At 39.7% G+C, this 23,032-nt stretch overlaps 1 protein-coding gene across 2 annotated transcripts; it reads right to left on the reverse strand.

The window, feature by feature from the left end:
* Positions 1–2,336: 2,336 nt before the first annotated feature.
* tbc1d10b (TBC1 domain family, member 10b) lies at positions 2,337–16,370 on the reverse strand. 2 transcript variants are annotated; one of them, XM_079875374.1, is made up of 11 exons: positions 15,930–16,370; positions 11,831–12,723; positions 10,302–10,325; positions 9,472–9,571; positions 9,256–9,363; positions 8,727–8,833; positions 6,958–7,072; positions 6,751–6,816; positions 6,470–6,659; positions 6,177–6,331; positions 2,337–6,079 (listed from the first exon to the last, which is right to left on the reverse strand). In XM_079875374.1, exons 2-11 carry the CDS (start codon positions 12,700–12,702, stop codon positions 5,219–5,221), a joined length of 2,598 nt encoding a protein of 865 aa, XP_079731500.1. In that variant the 5' UTR covers positions 12,703–12,723; positions 15,930–16,370; the 3' UTR covers positions 2,337–5,218. The 2 variants fall into 2 exon arrangements, with proteins under 2 accessions (XP_079731500.1, XP_079731501.1); XM_079875375.1 differs by lacking the exon at positions 10,302–10,325 and having other exon boundaries at positions 15,930–16,355.
* Positions 16,371–23,032: the final 6,662 nt, after the last annotated feature.

Below are 23,032 nucleotides of genomic sequence, written 5' to 3' on the forward strand. Positions count from 1 at the left end.
CATACTCTCTCTTTCTCTGTTTCTCACTCATTACCCACGACCACCTCTCTTTCATTACAATCAAGCATGCATGAAAGTTGCTGCATTTTACGCTGCTGTCTGGAGGGTTGAAATGAAGGCATCTATAGCTTTGGGCTGAAATACCTCTCTAGATAGATGTGGAAGATAGCTCACTCTGGGGGGTAAAGAAGCAAGATGGAGTGATCTCGCTCTATAATAGAGGAACCAATCATCATTCTCGTTTCTTCCCCTGATGGTTGACTAAAAAAAAAAGAGAAAATGAGGGTTTTGTACCGAGAGAGTTGGGCCTCCTAAAAGCGATGCCAAGCTTATCACGGAGGGAGTGAGAGAGACAGACCATCCAAGGAAGAGAGGAGAGAGGGGACTGAAAGAAAACATATCCTCTTCACTCCCCCTCTCCCCTCCTCTTCACTATTTCTCTGTCCATGTTTTTTTTTTTTTTTTAATCTATCCTTTTGCTTTCTGCATCTGGGCCTGCTTTGCTCTGTCAGAAACTCTTCTGTAACCAATAAAAGACACAAACTGTGAATAAAACATCTTTTTGTACTGCTATGTCTGCTGGCTGTGTGTGATAGGTGGGAAGAAACTAGACTACAGTGAGATAGGGAAGGCTGCATAAGACTGCAGTATAATGATGCAGTAAATCACAAGGGTGAACAGCGCCACCTGCTGGACAATGATAGTCCTACAACGGCAATGATAAAAGAGCTGCTACATTCGCCTCCTCATAAATTGAAAGGTTTTTAATGTTTTAAGCATTAATTGCCTGTTTTCTAATTATTAAAACAGCAAAAAGCAGAAAAGCACATCTAGCTGAAGAGCACTTGCTTTGGTTTAAAACTGTGAATGTCCAATTTAACATTTAATCCATAACAAAACTAAACGTCGAGGTGATGCATGTATGGAACAGTTCACCCAATAGAGATTTTCTTTTGCATTCTCTCTGAGCATATTTATTTATTTGTCATGAGTGTAAAAAGCGGGACATTGCACAGGCAGTATAGGCCAATTATAGGGCTGTTCACTTCCTCACTGTTTTCAGTTCTTTGTTTTACTATTAAAGAAAGACCGAATGAACTTGTTCACCTAATCTCATCGTGACCACAGTATAAAGGTAGTAGAAAGTAGCCTTCTCATAAAATTAAGCTTTACGTCAAAATATGAAGATATATTTCTATAACTCTGTATATTATAACCCTATATTGGACTAATTATGAAATCACAGCTATAAAAAACATATGACTTTATATTTTACATCTATTTAAGACTAAAAATCTTTAGAGTGGTGTCATTTATAACTGACTTTGTCCTGATTATTTTTTTGGCAAACTTCACACACATTCAAACGTATTTTCACTATCTGAAATGCAGTGAAAAGGTCTTAGGGTTTCAAAAAACATTAAAACCCTATATTTAGGGTTGTGCTGCTATATTTAATTTGCAACTCGCATGTGAAAATGTGAGCCAGTGCAGAGCCATGGGTGGAGTGTGAAGTCCAGCTCCCCCTCTCTGAATGTAATTTGGACGTAATAGGTGGAACTAGAATATCCAACCACACCCTAACCTTACCCAGAACTGAACCCATGACATCCAGAAAGGTGGAGCTGTGCGTCATTTGACTCTGCAGTGAGCACAACTTGAAAACTGAACAGAAAAAAAAACTTGAAAAGTGGAGAACCATGTCTTAGTGTTTCAAAAAAGCATTAAAAACATTGTTTCTTCTTGGAATTCCAAATCAATGATTGTAGCACTAGTAAAAAATCTGTTTTTCAGTGTAGCTCACACTTTCCACTATAGCTAGGCCTATGAATCTATAGATAGATTCATGGCGATTTTTCATTCAGAATTATCAACCTTTGGAGTCAATTATTTTTGGAATCCATCTCTCTTACCCTCATTTGACCGAAACAAACACTTTCTCTTCCTTCCACAGAAAAAAAAAAAAAAAAGTTTTGAACGACATATGGGTGAGAAAATAATTACGATTTAGGTAAAAATACCTCACCTCAAAAATTCGCGCCGTTCTGGAGTCAAGTGCGATCTGAGTAAAAGTACTTAATGTACATTCCCACATAAGGTTAACATATACAAGAAATTGCAATAGATTTCTCATTGAATAAACTGAGACTTTCGATTAAACAGCCCCTGCAACACCCTCAATTGAAAAAAATAATCCTGTGTAGCCGTCTCCCGAACCACGTGATGTACAATTTTGTCGAATGGTGACTAATTAATTGTATCAAAATAGTTAAATGACACTTAAAATAACTCATAACATGAATAGAAGAAAAAAAAAAACACTCTTGAGGGAGATTTTAATATATTATTTATTATTCATCACACCTGTAATTAATTATTAAATACACTGTGAACTTCCTCTTCAGCAGTTTTTGAACAGCTGTCTTCATCTATGAATTTATTTCATTCTCAACTGTAAATGGTTTCATGTAAACTTAAAAACAAGTATGAGACATACAAAGGACAGAATGAGAGTACTAATCTAAACAAACACTAAAATGAAAATTATTAAAATTAATTTACCAATGCATATTTACCAATGCAGAAATCATTGTATTTACCAATGCATCGTATTTACCAATGCAGAAATCCATAAGACAAGTCAAACTACTTCACACCCAGTCCCAGCTGTCTCAGAGTGTTAGTAAACCAACACTGGGTGGCCTTTCATTCATTATTGGTGAGCAGAGGGTCTGAACCATTTTAAGTCCACCGGTTGTACCCTTGGTTGGCAATACAGACAGGATGGTGTTAGTGAAGATGGCCTGACAGGTGCAAAACCAGATTTATGCCAGTGCTTAGAACTTAGAGCAATTATTAAGAATAATTAAACACCTTAATCTAGATCACCCAGGTTATCTGAAAGTAACAGGCCATGGACATCACACTCCACTCCACTTTCAGCAGATCCAGTGCTCGTGTCAACAGTGAAGGTAGTCGGAGGCCCCTGGTGGCCACAACATAAATGTCAACATCTACATTGTGCAAACAGTTACTTAGGAACGAAGTTTGCATAGACATAATTGGCTTGCTTTTCATTTGAACAGCAGTGCCTTTAGAGGAAGCAATGACCACTGAGGTCAGTAAGGGCACCACTGATAGGTGAGGAGGAGGGTTGATCCCCTGCAGTTGGAACTGAACGATGCAACGAGTCCAGTAAACACAGGAGACACCATTAAAACATTGACAGAGTATTGGCTACCATATCGCAACCCAGAAACCACATCAGGTTTCTTCTGTCTTGACAGAAAATATTATATACTGAGCCCTAAAAGCATAAGTATGGTCCAATCACCTAGTGAATGTATCAGAATAATTCATAATACTGAGGGGTCAGTGGATTATGGTGGAGTTCAGTTCACCAGTGTTCATCAAGAGTAACACTTTTCGAGTTAAAGTTTTGTTAAGGACAATATTTAACATTTAATTACCACAGAAATGCCTTGCACACATTTTATTGATCCATTCCTTTTCTTTCACAACTCTTTGGGATCATTTCCCCCTTCAATGGGACATATAATAATAATAATAATAAAAATAAAAAAAAAGATCAGAACAAAATAATAATCAGTATGAAATCATCTCTCATGAAACAAATACTGCAGTAAAATTAGACAAGCTAGTGATTATAAAATGTCTAAAATAAATAACAACTGCTTGGTTTTGTTCTCCAGGATGTTGGGAGAAAAATGTGCAAAAATAATTTTCAGCGCATGAAAATAAAAGAAAAAAAATAAATCCTGTGATTAAATACAACACTCTCCTAAAACAAAGATCACTGCCATTCCAGTCTACCAGGCCTCCATTTACTTGCATAGAAAAATAAAAAAATCTAATCCAAAATAAGACTAAAAATAGCCGTAATAGATATTACATGGTTTCATCCGATTAAATTAATAGTTTATACACCAAAACAGCCTGAGGCCGAAAACTTCAAAGGTCAAAGGTTAATGCTACAATGCTGCACCAAAACCTTCCCATCCAACAAGGCGCGGACTAAAGGAGTCATGTGAACTGGATTAGAGAGTGCCCTATATTAATGAACCCATCAAGGTTAGTGCTGAAAATCAAGTCATCAGTGCATAAATTTATTAAAATCGTAGTCTGAACTCTACATCCATATCAACATCAAGATTATTAACATCAAACCACACAGATATCTGGAGTGATCTACACGCTTGGCAGAATTTTTAACCTTTACTGCAGTTTATGTGATGCAATTTGTTCGAAAAGAGAAACAAAGAAATAAATAAGCTCATCTGCGGCAAGAGGAAATATTTGGTGAGGCTGACATGATGGATTGAGATCTAACGAGTTTGCAGTCTTTGAGCAGAGATACACAAGCACACTCACCAAGAACAGTTTTGATTTCCTCTTAGTAATTATGTTAATTCGGATATTGAAACTTTTGTTAAATGGATAGTTAAAAGTGTCTATTTCCACACTTTTGAAAGAGAACACACCTTTCCCTCTGTTCAATTTTCACTCCCCCAACACTTATCAATTCCTCCTACCAGAGCACAACAGGAACTAAAAGCTCTTTTGAAAGGAGACTGAAAAGAGAGAAGAAAGACAAGACCCGTGTGCTGCACGAGACTGACACAATTCACTACACTGCCAAGGCACAGGCATACAAGAACACACACTAACAAGCAACAGTACGATGAATAAATAGGTCCTCCAGAACACTAAAAACAACTTATTACTAGACACTGCTGCGCTTTTCGCACTGCAGAAATGTTTTATTTAGGTATTCTGGCTGAGACACCTCTCGGGTGACGGACAGAGGGGGATTGTGTGGTTGGACTGGCACAGATGGCGCTAGAGGTCTACTGTATGTACACCATGGCACCCAGTACACTAGAATTGACAACTAATTATCCAGCTGATCTCATCAATCAGGTAGCCAACTTCAAAAAAAAGAAAAAAAAAGAATAAAAAGCTGAGTAAGAACCGCTTCCTGTTGTAGCATTGGGTGAAAGCACTGTGCAGACGAGATGAGAGACATGGGGCAGGGGCAGGGGCAGATGCAGAGATCCAGTTATCCTTGTGAAATGAGTACTTGAGATGAAATGGACGTTACAGGACATTGTTCGCTTTCCCTCTTTGTCTCTTTTCACCAGTCTGCAGCCATCTCGATTCCTAGTGCTCTTCTTGTTGAAGGAACGACGGGGCAGAATTAGGCCAAATCTTTCGCCGCTGCGGCTCCATTCTTCTCCTCCGTCTCTCCTCCTCCCCCTTTGTCCTTTTTCTTACCCCCCTTCTCCTTTTTTTTCTCCTTCTCGGCTTTCTCCTTCTCCTTCTTCAGCCTTTCCTTATCATTCTTGTCCTTATCTTTCTTCTCCCGCGATTTTAGCTTCTCCTCCTCTTTCTCCCGTCTTTTGTCCTCCTTGGTTTTCTTTTTCTTTTTCCCGTCTTCCTCTACTGCCGTTTTTGGAGTATCTGGGGCCGGGGGTAACGGTGAGTTGTTTGCGGTGGGTGATGGGATGGTGGGGGTGATTTGTTCAGAGACAACTTTAGGCGACGGCTGGAGCATGTGCGCACTGGACGCGTGTGCGGTTGGAGCCGGTGGCGTGGTAGTAGAAGATGTTGTAGCTAGAGGACTGGGCCCATGCGGTGCCGGGGGACGCCCACCGGCTCCAGCATTAGAGGCAGACGGCACTGGAGGTTTTGAGGCTACTGCACTGGAGCTGCCCCCAAGTGGCTGCATTGGGACGATATCCTGGCCCAAGCTGCCAGAGGTGGAGCTCTTCTTATTCTGTGAATGAAATGGCATCTTGGACTTTCTAAGACCAGGAAGTGACAGGAGGCTTGATGACGCACGCAAGGGTCCGGGGGGAGGGATATGACCACCCAGAAATGACAGGCTGCCGCCAGAGCTGATCGCAGCGGCCCGGTGTTTCTGCTCGAAGATGGCCCGTGTGCCATGCAAACGACGATTCGGTTGGTGGGTCAACTCTCCACGAGATTCCCGCCACTTACGCACCTGAATGCCGCACTCCCTCTCGATCAGGGCCTCCGTCACAGACAGAGAGACCACCTGAAAACAGAGCAGAGAGTATGAGAAAGGACACAGCGTACTGCACTGCTACTTCTCTATTGTGAGCTTTCTTGTAAGAGTGAGTTTGTGTGCACACCTCTTGCACCAGAACTTCCTCCTTGATGCTTTCAGGGGCGATGTTCCTTAGTCGCTCCATGGTCTCGTACATGCCCTGCACTTCACGGAGCTTATCCACAGACCCCAGCATCTGCTTAAGTAGCACCAAACCCACCCGGAACACGATCTTCACTCCTGACAAACAACATTAAAAAATGCTTAAATACGCTCTTATTCTGATAATAAATGTTTCTTGAGCACCAAATCAGCATATCAGAATGATTTCTGAAGGATCATGTGACTCTGAAGACTGCTGAAATGTGTATGACTGACCTTCACAGAAGAACATGTCCCAGACACGCAGGACACAAGACCAAGGCAGCGTACGGGAGAAAATGCACATAAACCACTCCGTCATGTACAAGATGGGGTCGATCTTAAATTTCTTCAGGTGACGGTAAGCCATGGGACACACTCTCCTCAGAAGAGAGAAAAAAATCTCTCCGTCCAGTTGGATAGCCTCCTGATGGACAGGAGAGGAGAAGAAAGAGGAGTTTATAAAAAATAAACACTCTCCTCTGTGGTCCTAGTAAGAGTCTCTTTTTGTTACTCACCAACCCAGCACTGTAGTAGCCAGGCAAAAACTTCTCACAGATTTGCACAAGACACCAGAAGGCTTGCTAGAACAAAATAACAGTGAAGATGGTGACAGGGTTATATCCTGTGATATTACTCTAGTCATATTATCTTCATCCTGTCCTTTTAAAGAAAATCAGCCAAGAACTGCAACCCAGACTGAGCTTTGTTCAACTCTGTCTTACCTCAGCGGGCATGTGCATGAGCAGCACTGCCGCCACTGGTGCCTGGGCCTGACAGTAGCCTTCATCCGGCCGGTAGATTGTGTAGGCTTTCAGTATACGGAACAGGTCCTGCTGCCTGAACACACACACACACACAAACACACACACAAACACACGCATAAAACTTTTGACAATTTTTTAAAAATAATTAATAATAATATCAATTATTTTTAAAGTTTAAACAATCAAAACACAACATGCTTCATCACATTATTGTTCACATCACAAAAATAAATATCTTATTATTATTAGATATAATATAATAAATTAATAATAATCCTTTCTTCCCCCCTTTTAAAATGTACTGTTTGAATTGGGTAATATATTATCTGCTTGGCATAGATATATTTCCCAACATATAATAGATGAAGTGAGAAACAACAGAGCAGAGGAGAGATGTGAAAGTGTGGGGAAGTATAAAACTAAAGCTCAAAGTATAATTTGCTTTTGTTTTCTAACGCAAAAGCTAGTGTATGCATACAGTCGAACATGTAGCCTTTTAAAGTATACTCCATTTGATAGGGGTAGACACATGCACTCTAGAAAGTTTCATCTTTGTCCAGTGTCTGCGCTGTTTTTCTCCAGAAGTTATGACCGATAAAAATGTCATTGTATTATTTTACCCGGGCCAGTGTTGCCACCTTGTGGAACAGAGATGCACTGCATCCGAAACTGCGGGCTTTTTGAGTGGGTACTACATTTGAATTTACTTCATGACTGTTGAAAAACTTAAATTCTATATAGTATGAATGTGTGTAGTATGAATGAAATTCAGAGGTACTACATCCACCATGTTGTCACTGTGTCACGTGACCTACCAGAGTCAGTTGCGTCACTTCATTTCCATTCATAAATCCTCTCTCGTAGCCTGATGGGGGAAGTAAAGTGTCCATATGCGCACTTTAGAATCTTGCCGGAAGTTTTGTGTCATCCGGGTACTTTTCACCAACTGTTTTTTGAATACTGTGTATTCGGGCATACTACTCTGTTGCTGTACTGTTTTTCGCATGTTATATATTAGGGAAGTATTCGATTTCGGACGCAGAAATGTTCTTATTATTGGGAGATATGAGGGTCCATGGCTCTACCATTGGCAAATGCGTAACAGCAAACTTGGATCACGTGTGCCTTAATAACCAATCACATTACAGCCTTGACGTCATTAAATTTCGTTATTTCGTGAGTTATGCGACAGTCCATCACTGTTTCCGGATACCATAGAATTAAATGAAAAGTGCCGTAAACTGAATCATAACTGTCCCAATGTTTAAGAGCAAACATGTTGAAGATTAGCTGATAGGCTGACAAATCATCAAATGATTAGCTATTTCCTCACAAAAGTGGTTTATTCAGCGTAGTGAACCTCTCCTCCATTGACATCCATAAAAAAAAAACGGCCTCTTTGTTTTCTTCCCTGCCAACCACAGGCGTTACGCTTTTTTCGGCTAAGGTTGCAGGCTCGCCTTCAAGTGGCATTGGTTACAAAAATCAGGCAGACGTGTACAGTACAGTAAAAAAAAAAAAAAGTATCCCTTGGGCTTGAGAGGGTCAGTGCTGGTATCAATATGTGCACTATGCAGTGAATAAAGACTAATATAAAAAACCACAAAGCAAACCAAAAACACAAAGGGGAAAAAAAATCCCTTCCTTCAGTTTCCAGGATTGTGTAACAATCTAAATAAAAGCCTTACATCACTCTTTCTCTTGATAAAACCCTCATCTGAATTTACCCATGTCCTCCGCGAGCAGCAAACATCTCATGAAACGGGAACTGCCTGTGCAAGTCCTTCTCTATGATGTCCAACCACTTTGGATCTCCCTGCTCTCGCTCCAACTCCTAAGAGACAAAAAAAAAGGAAAGTGAACAAATATGTCTATAATAAAAAAAGTTTGTACATTAAAAACTAGTGTTTTGAACATCTAAACTAAGATATACATGACTGCTAGTATAAGAACATTTAAAAGGAAAGAAAGGGTTACAAATTGCAACTAAATGGTTCTCGCCCGTTTAACACAATGTTGTTAGTGGTCACAGCTTAACTGTCAAATGTGAACTGGTACAAAATGCAATATGATTAGCAGATGCAATTAATGGTGTAATACAGTAAAAACATCATATATAATCTGATGTGTCTGTCTTTTAATTGTTCAATTTTAGTCAGGAGCCCCTTGATAGTAAAACCTAAATAGTTAACAGAAATAGCATATGAACTTGGGAGAAGTTGAGTACGAACAGTAGGTGTATCAACCCGACCATACCTCAAACTTTCCAGGATTGGAATCGAGGAGCTCCTGGCTGTTGGAAAGCAGCTGCCAGGCTTTAGCTCTGAGAGAGGAAGGGATTCCTTTCCTGCAGCGGATTTTTACCTGCATCAGAAAGAAAACATAACTCAGATTGTATCAACATTCATAAGCACTGTATTTTCTAATCCAGTCAGGAATGTCTTTCTGTGACCCTTTAAATAAGAAACAGACCTTTTGAAAGCGCCGGGATACCCATTTGTCCCAGTTTCTGAACATGTCCAGCCATTTCATCTCTCTCTGTCTCGCCACTGCCACAGCGATTTCCGCCTCGCTACAAGAGAGAGGGATTCACAAACACATAAACCACATACAACGCATAAACCTACAAGCACCCACACAAGCCCTGAGATACTGTTGCGCTTTTGACAAATGGCTCAAAGTCGAAATGGTTTACTCTGAACAGACATCTAATATACAGACAATTGCTAATTTTGAATCTCTCAAAACTAATTAGAAAGCCCTGAAATCTTCAGAGTTATTGGTAAATTAATGCTTTTGGGTTCCAATACATTTTAAGGTGACGTAGTTTCATTGTACTTAATTACATAAATGTACTTCATTTAGTTACGGTTAGGGTTAGGTTTAGGGTTAGTTACTTGTAATTATGCATAATTTACTGTTATTACTACATGTAGTAATGTGTAACCATGTCACTTATAAACAAAGTGTTGTCAGTTTTGTAGCTTTGTAAAGATAAAACATCTACCAAATGAACAAGCCAAGTAGTAGTGATGCCAGACAGATAGAAAACCTCGTGTCTGAGGCTTTGGTCTTAGTCAAAGTGTGTGATTTCTGCGGCACTAAACAGAATTGCAAAAACAATAATAGTTTTAGAAGGACAAACCAAAAAACAATTGTCCCACCCCAAACTCACACCACTGATTGAACAAATCACGCTATTTGGGGCTTGTCAAGATGCTCAAACACAAGATTGCAGCACAGAGCCAATATTTACACTATTCAGGAAACCATCTGGTAAAAAAATAAATGACACAACTTACTTAAGTTCAGCCTTCACTCGGTCTCTAAAGTAGAAATTTGTGAACATAGTGAACAAGTCAGTAGCTTACAGACAAGAAATAACATCTCAGAACATTGCTACACTGTTTAAATGTATTGAATTTAAGTTAATACCTTTAAAAATGTATAATAAAATTAATGTTTTAGATAATTTACTAATTGTAAATTAGTTAAATGTACAAAATTCGTTTTTTAACAATGAACCTGTAGCAAATATGTGAATAAATAGGCTTTGAGATTTGTTTAGCCTTGTAACTTGACTAGACACTAATTCAGGTACTTGTGAACCTGTCTGACTGAGACAATAACTTGTAAACAAAAATAGCAGAGAACTAAATCTGACAGACAGCACGCTGAGCATATGAGAAAGTCTAATTTAAGACTAACCCACACTGACCATTTTTAAATAGCTGAAAAAGCATGTGGTGGTTAATAAGTTAGGCTGAGCAGGAATTAAAAAAGGAAACGTTTAAACGTAAAGGACAGTGTTAGCGCCTATTTTAAGTTCAATTACTCAGTACTAGAGATAAAGCAGAGACAGCCGGGGGAAGAGAGAGACAAAAAGTGAGACAGTCAGTGCACTCTGACTCAGACAAGCCCTCTCAGCACAATCTGAGTCACTTACAACAAACACATAAGCAGCGAGAGAGACGGACACAGGAAAAACGCACCAAATGCTCATCCTGTTCTCGGCTGTAGGCGTAAATTATTAATACCCCAGTAGCACACTTCACATCAGGAGCTGGCAATTACCCTATCAATCTCATTCATTATAAATCCTTACTCTGAATTATCAAACCAAGTAGAGCCAAACAGAAGTATATTCAATATATGAGTTTCAACATGAAATCAAATCCTTTCTTAACGTATGTTCATGGACTTCTTGTGCTGGGGTTGATCAATGTTTTTCTGCCTTTCACAATAATCAATATACATTTTATGTATTTGTTCGGAAATGGCTTAAAAACAGTAAAACACTAGTTTAAAATCATAAATGCCTGTTTTCCAATGTGTTGCACTAAATTAACACTATTAAATTATAATTATATAAAAATATTTATATAAAATGTATATAAAACAGCAATAGATATCAATATTTACCATCTTACATTTCAATATATACTTTTTAATATGAAAAACAAAGACTTCAGGTAATATTTGCAGGGAAGATACAAAATGAATCGTTGAATCAAAGTTTCAAATTGAACAGTGTTTCAAGTTTACTTTAAATATAATTATATAAGTAGTAACATTAATTATAATAAGCAATATTAGATTAAAATATTACATTAATATCATAAAAAAGTTGACAAGCATGCAGCTGACAGTCAAAAAGCAAATAGAGGCAAGTTTCAATATGCAGGAAAAGGAAGAATTTATACATTGTAAAACACTCTTTTAACACATTAAATGCTGAAATATGTGACATGCTCTTATAATCTGAAGTGGCTAGTCTTTACGTGAGAATGTGAGAACGTGTTTTTGTGTCATTCGGTTCACAACCACCCACCTTCCCTCACTGTACTGCGCTCCTCCCAGGAAGCCATATTTATCAGTACGCCTCACTGGACCGTTGATCTCCGAGTCTGACCCCACCGAGCTGCCGTCCTCGCCGAGCCCTGACAGAGACTCCAGAGTTCCTGACATCAGGCTGGCCGACTCCAGGTAGCTGAGCGTGTCCGGGGCTGGACGCCTGTACGTGGAGGGCAGAAACACGGACCCACCAGACTCCTGCACCAGTACAGCTGGGGGTTCGACCCTGGAGGGTGTGCAGGGGGGCTCAGGGGTCATCTTATCGGCGCTGGGACTGTTGGGTTCAGGGTTCTGGATGGGCTCGGGCAGTGGGGCTGTTTGTGCTTCTGTTTGCCTGGAATCTTGTGAAGAGGGGGCCGGGTTGGAGACTGGAACGGGAGGAGGGGTAAACTGAGGGGGAACGTCCATGGGGGGAGCAGGACTGGAATTCTGGCTGACTTGAACGATGGGATACAGATTAGGACTGGGATTAAGTTCAGGCGACAGAGGCATCTGCTGTTCCTGCTCTGAGCCCTGTGCTTCAGTGTGCCGTTCTGTTTGGCCAATGAAATCACTTTTCCCATTAGACTCTGTATCTGTGGCAGCTAGTACCTCTACTGGTGGTCCAACAGCACTCTTTGTTGCTGTTGAAGAGGCAGCTGCATTGTTTTGGCCAGGTGTGGGCTCCCAAGACGAAGAGTTTTTTCCACCTCCCTGTAACATCGGGTTTCCCATTACGGCTCGGTCCCCGTAGAGAGATGATTTTGGGATGGGAGTTTCTGAAGGGAGAGGCTGTGGGCTGGAGGGAGCAGGCACTGATTGGTCGCTCATACTGGGAGGGGAGGGGGTGAGGGCGGAGATTTCAGCCATAGCTGCTCCTCAATGATACAGCTGATCAAAAGAGAGACAAAACCAGAGTCAGCGATTATTATTCCTTGAAATACAAGAATAAAAACAAACGCTGTCATTTCATTAAAAGAGTAAGCCCCTTTTGGTCTGAGAAGTGAATGTCTGCATTGAAGTTTAAATGTGACGAAGACTCTCAGTTGGCAGGAAAAGAGAGAAAACATTAACAAACGTATAAAAAAAGAACCAAATAAATCTTCTGTCAAATTCCATGAGCATGTCTCATATCACAGCTCTTCAGAGATACGATTTTTCCCATTTTTTCACCTTAAAATAATAACATACACACCTAAAAGGCATTAAACTCAAGTGTGCTGCTCCAAAAACAATCTCTGATCACCTTTGACTGTCTCTTTCTCACAATCATCACAAGTCAGATACTATTCTCTCTTATCAATTAAAATAAATGAGAGGAAAAACTATCCTGAAATATAGTATTTCATAAAAATGGAAATGTTCAAAAATATGACAGAAAATAAGCAGTTTCTAAAGCTGGTCTCATCCAACTTAAAGGCCCTGTTTAAACCTGGTATTAAGAAGCGTTTTTGTCAATCCGATCACAAGTGGACGACTCTAAATAAAGGTGTAAACGGGGTCTACAGTGTTTTGAGCTTGTCCACTTTTGACCACTTTCAGAGGTAATCAAAAACGCACTCTCCCGACTACTGACCTAATGCATAAAAATTATGGGAAGCGCACTAGCTAGACAGGATTGTGTTGGTTATTCTATATTTGTTTTATCCTCTATCAATAATCCATTTGTTACAAGTAAGACAATAAGACTTCTAGAATGACATGTCTTTGAGGAATATTATTTTAAAAAATGTATAGAGAAATGCACTTACAATAGAAGTCTATGGGGCAAATATCCACACATTTCTTGTTTGCTTATACAATCCGTGACATGAGTTTTTATTTTATGTAGTAACTGACAGCTTAACTTGTAGATCCTAGAGAGAACTACAATGGGTATTATTTTAACCCAGAATACACACTACCATTCAAAAGTTTTGGTAAGATTTCTTAAAAACGCTTTTTAAATGTCTTCTGCTCACCGAGGCTACATTCATTTGATACAGTAAAACCAGTTATTTTGTGAAATAATGCTGTTGTCAATTTAATATTCTTGCAATTTATCCAGAGAAATAAACATTTAGTAACATTTAAATGTCTTTACAGCATTCTTGCTGAATAAGTATTAAAATAGCATAAATTGGTTTAGATTAATTATCGTTTTAAATCTAAATTAGTAACTAAAATAAATAAAGGGTAACAACACGTGACATGAAGCATTGTATTTAAGCATATCCTAAAGAGTAAGAGACATTCAGACCAGAGGACCTTTCAATTGTTTGGTAAAGACAATGGTGAGCTGTTTCAAAGAAAGTCTCAATGAATATGAATTAAACAGATGCAAACAACAGTGATATGATGGGCTGCACAAGTCTTTACAGATCTAGTTTAGGTACAGTGTAAAGGAACAGGTTACCACTATTTCCTCTTACACTGAGATCTGCCTCATAGACTTCCGTATGATCTATATATAAATGTGTCCGAGTACACATGCTGACAGGAGATAAAAAGGAAGTGATTCCTTGACAGAAGCACCGTGGCTGAAAGTTCGAACATGCTTGTGAATGTAAAGCACAAATGCTGTCTAGGCAGACAGCTCACTAGGTTTTGAAACACAAACCATGTGTGATTGTCAAACTATGGGGTGTCTAAAAGCTGATAAAACATTCACAGAAGTCAGATGACTATTAAAAAGTAATGTGTACTAAAGAGTTATCGCACAATAAACCATTAATAACCTAATTGTAAAACTCTAAAACTCATCAGGAAGTCTTTGTGGTAGAGATAGGAAGTCTTGCTCATTTGCACAAATTGGTTTTCAGACCGGTGCAAAAATGATTCAATGATCCGTTTAAGACATGGCGTAATTAAAAATGCTCATAAATTAATATTAAAAAGAACAGTCATTTGGTACCTAAATATAAATTAGCATTTACATTAGACAATGCCAAGGGCGTAGATTTGGTTTGAACATTGGGGGGGTTGAAGTTGAAGTTTGGGTCTGCATATTTTTCATGTGATCATGGTATAAATATTGTGGGGGTTGTAATGCATAGATTTAAATATTGGGGGGGGGGGGGGTTATCTCCCCCCCCAACCCCCCCACAAATTACACCCCTGGACAATGCTAAACATTTACATCTATTGGCTGAAAACGGGTTTACACCATTTTAAAGCTATTATTCAACCAACCAACTCGTATGTGAAGATAAACGATCATATATCGTTTGATTAAAGTAATGTATTTGTCCTTCCCCATCTGTCAAATCCTCCAAATACTCTTGAAGTAATTTTTGTTGTTGGTTAAAAGCCCGAATCGTAAATGAATCGTTCGAACTGATTTTGTGAATCGGTTCAAAAGATTCACTGAAACGATCCGGCTCAAAAGAACAATTCGTTCAGGAATCGGACAATGCTACTGGGACTCCACCCATACACATGAACTGTGCTCGTTCCGGGTGACCAAGACTAATAATATCTAAAGTGTGAGGACCGAGATGAGGTGTAAACAAACCACACAAAATAACTTTCAGGGACAGTTTTTAAAAAAGGCATTGGTGCAAACGTGCGAGCTGTCAATCGCAGCGTGGCTAAAACCACACATGTGAGGTGACTGGACAATAATACAGTGGTACCGGATACCGGGAAACCTCCATTTCTAAAAGACCAACAGCTATACAAAAATACATCACGCTTTTAAACGGAAGACTACAGTCATAAGACACACAAGCAAGGTCATAAAGTGACCATTTGGTACCTGAGACTTAACCCGCAGGAGTAGCTGGATTTGTGACTGCCAAGTTTAATCTAAAGCAGCTAATCGTGCTGTCCGATCTGTCATTCAACAGCCTCTCATCAAACGTGTCTTAATTATGCCGAGAATCACTCCGTGATACATACGATGTACACAAAATTATAAGTTAATTGTAATGTACTAATTTAGTTGCTGAAACTGGCCTGCTAACTTGCTAGCTCATGCCTACAGTGTCCAGTGCGGCCGATCAGCTCAACTTCCCGGTTTACGGCGCAGGAAAATAGTGTTATTTAACTGTGTTGATCTGTTTTGACACATCTGTCTCATCTGAGAGAGGACAATAGAGAAGAGTGTGCAGACTCACCCGCAGCTGAGGGATCTGTCCGTCCGTGCCGGGGGGGCTCCTGTCCACACCGGTTGCCGTGACCCCCCGCCACCGCCGCCGACGTTGAACGGGTTTAAGGCGCAAGGAAGGCAGGCCGTTGATAAGCCTCTGGGCCGATAGGAAAGTTTAAATGATAAACCTAAAAGTGCGGTTAGGGGTCTGTGTGTGGAGGGTGGTGTGTTGAAGGGCTAACGGTTAGCTAAACACTGCCGCTCCGCACTGGGTTCCCACTCATCCGCGCGCAAACAGATCCGTATCAGTGCTGGCATTGAGTGCACTTGTGCATTTGCGTTTGAGAAAGTCAAGAAACCTCCCTGAAATGGGAATCGGGCCACATCGCTGGAAGAGATAAACACGGCCCTGCTGACATCGCCGTGTCCGCATTTCCTACAACCAACTCTGAGTGACAGCGACGTGCGCGCACCCGTCCCGCAAGACGTAAGCGCTCAGTATCTACTGACGTAACGACGTCCAGTCAGGGCAACCAACGCTGAGAACTACCGTTTGAATATCTAGGCAAAAAAAGCTTTTAAACAATTGTTTTCAATTATTTTTAATGTTTAACTGACTTGTAATTCACAAAACTTGTAAGTATTTTATTATATATTTATTTGTCAATGTTTTACATTTTTTATTATTTTATTTAACCATATTTTTTCTCTTTGCTATGTTTTAATTTTTCTTCTCGTTGTTACATTGTCTAACGTTATATTGTTTTGCGCGTTAATTTAAAAAGACAAGCAACTGCCAATGGACCTTCTTTATAGGCCGGGAGCCAGGTCCACTCCTCAGGATGTTTTTGCTACCTTTTTTTCACTATTATTTCCTATTATCTTATACCTTGGGCCATCACAAGTTGATAATGACCACCCCCAACTCGGCCCCGTTTGGTCTCAGGGGCCAAAAAACACCCTTTTTGGAAAAAGCTTTTGGCGGAATGATGTAATTGTGAATATAAAGGTACTGCAGCTACATAAATGGCCATATAACCCTAAAATTTTGCATGGTGTATCCTGACACATAGGGGAAACTAGCAGAAAAAGATTCTGGGCATTGCTGCCTTTTTTCTGTCAAATATCACCCTCAACATACCCCAAAAGATTAAAAAATGGCTGTCCGCCTGACAAATTGTCATCAAAAGTGATCATTTTCAAGCATTTTATTATATATATCACTGTCTCAAATGTATATGAAAAACTTTCCAAGTTTATAAGCTTCAATTTAAGTCCAAGATGACCTTTCTATCTAGAGGATTATAGCTGGTATAACCAAAGTTCTCCACTGTACCTCAAATCGGAGAAAACAGTATTTTCAAGCATTACCATTCCTTATGGGTTCCATAAGTCCACAAAGTCCTCGCAACACAAGGAATAAAGATGACTCTAGTGTGTAGTCTTTTATCAAAAAACCTTCAATAGAGTAAACGTTAGTAACCTTCTGTACAGGTAAACATTCTTTACAGCCAAATGGCGAAACTAAAATACAGCTCAAACATAAAATAGAAAACATTTATTTGGTTATTAGATCTTTTTGCTGCTTATCCATGCTGTACTTTGATGACTGGTCATGTTAGTGTGTTGTATTAGTGTAGAATATAAACTCTTAATCATCATTTTCCTCAACTTCATCTATATTTATATGGATTTCATCAGTTTTTGGAGCCAAGCACTTCGATGTGTTCTACATACCTTCAAGGAGATTGTGAAACTGAGTGAGCTTCTTCTTCTTCGGACCTCTCCACACTGGTGCGGGTGACAGCACAGCAGCGCGAGTGGTCTTTATTCTCTCACTTTCTTTTTTTTTTTGCTTTTGTTTTGACTTGAGCAAACAAAAGCTGTTCTCACAGCTGGTAAGGTGCGCTTGAGAGCACTCAAAGGCAAGGTAGTCGAGAACTTTACCCAGCAGAAACTGGCTGAAAAGCAGACTGAGACCATCAAGCACATCCTGCTGCGGCGGTCAACTGCTGCCTCCATCCCATTGCCCGCAGCCCCTCAGTCTGCTCGTCGCCGGGGCGGCCTTCTGTGTCTGCCCTCGCTCCCGTGCTGCAGCAGCAGCCTCCACCTAAGTGGAGCCAAGGAGCCAGTCGCAGGCAGGCAACCCCCTACCCGTCCAGGCCCCTGCCAAGCAGGGCGGTAAAGCCAAGAGCAAGCAGCCCTAGGACGGGCGACCCGGAGATGGATTGGGCCATTCACTCCACAAGGAGGGGAGGGGACAAGGAGGGGACCCTTGTTTCCATGAGAGAACAGGGTGTGCACATCCTGAACTATTTCGACAACTGACTCATATTAGCACACTCTCGAGATCAGTTATGCGAACACAGGGACCTCGTGCTCAGGCACCTCAGCCAGTTGCGTCTTCCGGCCAACTGGGAGAAGAGCAAACTCACCCCCAGAGGATCTCTTTTCTCGGTATGGAGTTGGATTCGATCACACAGACAGCACGCCTCACAGAGCAAACGCGCTCAGTCGGTGCTGAACTGCTTGAACACCTTCAAAGGTAGGACCCTGTGCAAAGTCAGGGAGGACGAGGAGCAGGTCCTTCTGGTGGCCCCCTATTGGCCCACCCAGACCTGGTTCCCAGAAATCATGCTCCTCGTGACAGTCCCTCCCATTCCTCTGAGGAAGGATCTTCTGACTCAGAGACAGGGCACCCTATGGCACCAGCGTCCGGACCTCTGGAAACTCAATCTCTGGTTCTAGGTGACTTACCCCCATAGGTACTTAACACCATCACTTCTGCACAGACGCCGTCCACGAGACGTGTGCCTTGAAGTGGAACCTGTTCGTCAAGTAGTTTTCTTTTCGCCGAGAGGACCCCCGAAGATGTTCAATAGGGTCCGTGCTTTCCTTTTTGCAGCAAGGGTTGGAGCGAAGGCTGTCTCTATCCACCCTCAAAGTACATGCTGCTGCCATTTTAGCTTATCACGACCACATAGATGGCAAATCAGTTGCCATCTATGTGCCATCTATGGAAAGCACGAACTGGTCGTCAGGTTCCTTAGGGGGGCGAGAAGGTTAAACCCTCCTTGTCCCCCCCTCCATAACCTCTTGGGACCTTTCCCTGGTGCTTCAAGCTCTTCAGGATGCTCCCTTTGAGCCTTTGAAGTCAGTAGACTTAAAGCTTCTCTCTTTGAAGATTTTGCTGCTGATTGCACTGGCCTCTATCAAGAGGGTAAAATTACTTAAGTATACTCCATAAAATGAACATGAAGACATGCACTTTTATGATGAAGAGATGCACTTTTATGATGGATAGATGCACTTTTAAGATGGATAGATGCACTTTTATGATGGACAGATGCTCTTTTATAATGGATAGATGCACTTTTATAATGGATAGATGCACTTTTATGATGGAGAGATGCACTTATGATGAAGAGATGCACTTTTATGATGGAGAGATGCACTTTTATAATGGATAGATGGACTTTTATAATGGATAGATGCACTTTTATGATGGAGAGATACACTTTTATGATGGAGAGATTCACTTTTATAATGGATAGATGCACTTTTATGATGGAGAGATGCACTTTTATGATGGAGAGATGCACTTTTATAATGGATATATGGACATTTATAATGGATAGATGCACTTTTATGATGGATAGATGCACTTTTATAATGGATAGATGCACTTTTATGATGGATAGATGCACTTTTATAATGGATAGATGGACTTTTATAATGGATAGATGCACTTTTATGATGGATAGATGCACTTTTATGATGGATAGATGCACTTTTATAATGGATATATGGACATTTATAATGGATAGATGCACTTTTATGATGGATAGATGCACTTTTATGATGGATAGATGCACTTTTATAATGGATAGATGCACTTTTATAATGGATAGATGCACTTTTATGATGGATAGATGCACTTTTATAATGGATAGATGGACTTTTATAATGGATAGATGCACTTTTATGATGGATAGATGCACTTTTATGATGGATAGATGCACTTTTATAATGGATAGATGCACTTTTATAATGGATAGACAATAATAGATTTTTACAGCGATTGAGTCCTGCCGGTTCCATAATGAGACTGACGCGGCCAGAGACATTTCTGGCGCTGTGGCATATTAAATTTATTCTAAATAGTTTTTCCACGTGAGAAATACAACATGTGGCGAGAGGGCGTGACAAAAGACCAAAATTTGTGACTGTCACGTGACACTTGAGAGCCCTGACTGCACTGTAGCAGTTAATGTTACACTGTTTAACCTGCAAGCTAGCTAGCCTGCTAGATAGCTAGCCTGCTTAAAACACCAAGCTTACATTAGCTACTGCTACTATTCCCCACCAATTCACAAGCACAAGAGAAAAAGTATTTTGTACTTACATTTAATACCCCTGGAACTCAATGGAAGTTGATTGAAGATGGCATAGTTGGTAGTGTTGTTATAACCAGTCAACTGAACCAACAATCTTTTCACAAAACTGACAAAACCATGTCAAACTGTTGAAATCCATCAACATTCCATGCATGAGCTACTTTCTGACATTCTAACTGAAAGTGGGTGAATATCAAAATACATGATAGAAACATTTTGTTAAACCACTTACAAGTGTTATGTTTACAACACCATTGACTACACTATTGAAACAATTACTTTTTATTACAACTGTACATGAATAAATAGGCCATTTGGCCCTGGACTAATAGCCTAATAGGGTATTCTATTTGTCCATTCTAGTGGCTCTATTCTATTTTGAAGACTTGTGCTGGCTGCACAAGTCTAATTTAAGGCTCTCACAAATAAATAGTATGGGTATATTATACATTTTTCTGAGTCATCAGAGTGCCTTGAGTATTGAAGTTGTTGAGTTTTGTGTCCGTGGTGTTCTTTCATGCAGCAGGGATAAAAGAAAGCATACAGTTTAGGCGGAAATTGTGAAAAAATGTGTGTTATTTCTGGTTTAAAGAAGTCATGTGACCTCTGTATTTGTCAGACAGATTCAGTCCTGGGCTTAAATGAAAGCCTAAAAGGTCCCCTTTCCAACGATACCAAGCACCATATTATAGAATATTGATAATATCCCTAGCATGAGCCTAAACCAGATATACACCAGATTTCAAAAACGGAATTTATTTTAGGGGGTTAGTAACTTCATGAGCTCAAAAAAGTGATTTCGCTACCACCGCTGCACTGCTATCGTGATTTTTCTAATACTAGGGGTGTATAAAAAACAAAAAACAAAATGATAGCATTTGCCCCCCCGTTGATACAAATGGACCCCCCTGGCTCATGGACTATATGTTTCAATAAGTAATAAATAATGTTTCAATAAATAAGCTAAACCCACCGGCCCTTCTCAACATTTCGATTTAAAGGGGGGGTGAAACACTCATTTTCAGTCAATCTCATGTTAATCTTGAGTACCTATAGAGTAGTATTGCATCCTTCAAATCTCCAAAAAGTCTTTAGTTTTATTATATTTATAAAAAATAAAGATAGGCTGTACCGAGTCTTTCTGGATAAAAACGAGCGGCTGGAGGCGTGCCGTGCCGTGCCGTCAAATTACGCCCCAGCTGACGTCACACAGGCCCATACTCGAATAAAAAACTTTCCGAAACTTGTGACAAACCGGAAGGAGCATTTTTGGCACAGAAATACTCCTTCAAACGTACAATTTAATTTTTGAAACATTGTCCATGTTTAGCATGGGAATCCAACTCTTTAACAGTGTAAAAAACTCAGTATGCATGAAATAGCATTTCACCCCCCCTTTAATAATCCGACCCTTGAATGATGCTAATTGAATAGCCCTGACCTAGGGGCATAACATTGCTCACTTTTCATGCAATTCATTTCATATAATATAGCTCATAAGTCAAGTCTCAACTCTTGTTTAAGACATTGTTCATATGTAAAAAATATGCTTAATCCAATATAGAATGGTAATGCTTGAAATTTCTGTTTTCTCCGATTTGAGGTACAGTGGAGAACTTTGGTTATACCAGCTATAATCCTCTAGATAGAAAGGTCATCTTGGACTTAAATTGAAGCTTATAAACTTGGGAAGTTTTTCATATACATTTGAGACAGTGATATATATAATAAAATGCTTGAAAATGATCACTTTTGATGACAATTTGTCAGGCGGACAGCCATTTTTTAATCTTTTGGGGTATGTTGAGGGTGATATTTGACAGAAAAAAGGCAGCAATGCCCAGAATCTTTTTCTGCTAGTTTCCCCTATGTGTCAGGATACACCATGCAAAATTTTAGGGTTATATGGCCATTTATGTAGCTGCAGTACCTTTATATTCACAATTACATCATTCCGCCACAAGCTTTTCCCCAAAAAGGGTGTTTTTTGGCCCCTGAGACCAAACGGGGCCGAGTTGGGGGTGGTCATTATCAACTTGTGATGGCCCAAGGTATAAGATAATAGGAAATAATAGTGAAAAAAAGGTAGCAAAAAACATCCTGAGGAGTGGACCTGGCTCCCGGCCTATTATCCCCGACAGAATATTTATCTATTAGAGATAACTACGATAAGGTAAGATAAGGGAATCATCATAAAATAACAAAAAATATATATTTAAATAAAAATTAAATGTTGACGTTTTTTTTTTTTTTTTTTTTGGTAATGCTTTACTTTAAGTGGTCCTTGTTAAAATGTAATTACACATTCGTACTGATTGATATTAATTAAACGTAGGCTACTTAACGTTACTAGGGTAAGTATAGTAAGATACGGTAGTATAGTAAGCAGGTTTAGCTGCTTGTGATTATGTATAATTTACAGTTATTACTGCAGTAAGTATGTAACAGGTAACAAAGACACCGCAAATAAAGTGTTATTGTTTTTTTTATCCAATAAAAATAAATAATAATAAATTAATTAATACATAAATAATGAATAGAGTATTAAAAAAGGTGAGCCGAATATCATGTTATATCATTATACTAGTTTCATTTCACAATGTATCAACCCTGAAAAATTATATTTTTGCATGCCATTATACAAAAGGCGTATGCCAAACGAAAGATAAAAACAGTTACAGATTATACAAAAGCATTTACAAATGGTAAATCAAACTATAAGGCACTTATTCCT

The sequence above is a fragment of the Squalius cephalus genome (genome assembly GCF_949319135.1).
Source record: "Squalius cephalus genome assembly, chromosome: 1".
Classification (NCBI taxonomy): Eukaryota; Metazoa; Chordata; class Actinopteri; order Cypriniformes; family Leuciscidae; genus Squalius; species Squalius cephalus.

Excerpts from the sequence above, each read along its gene's own strand:
- tbc1d10b (XM_079875374.1), bottom strand. The coding sequence starts at position 12,702 with ATGGCTGAAATCTCCGCCCTCACCCCCTCCCCTCCCAGTATGAGCGAC. Across the intron at positions 9,364-9,471 it reads TATCCCGGCGCTTTCAAAAG|GTAAAAATCCGCTGCAGGAA; the intron begins GTCTGTTTCTTA and ends TTTCTGATGCAG. Across the intron at positions 6,080-6,176 it reads AGGAAGTTCTGGTGCAAGAG|GTGGTCTCTCTGTCTGTGAC; the intron begins GTGTGCACACAA and ends CTCTGTTTTCAG.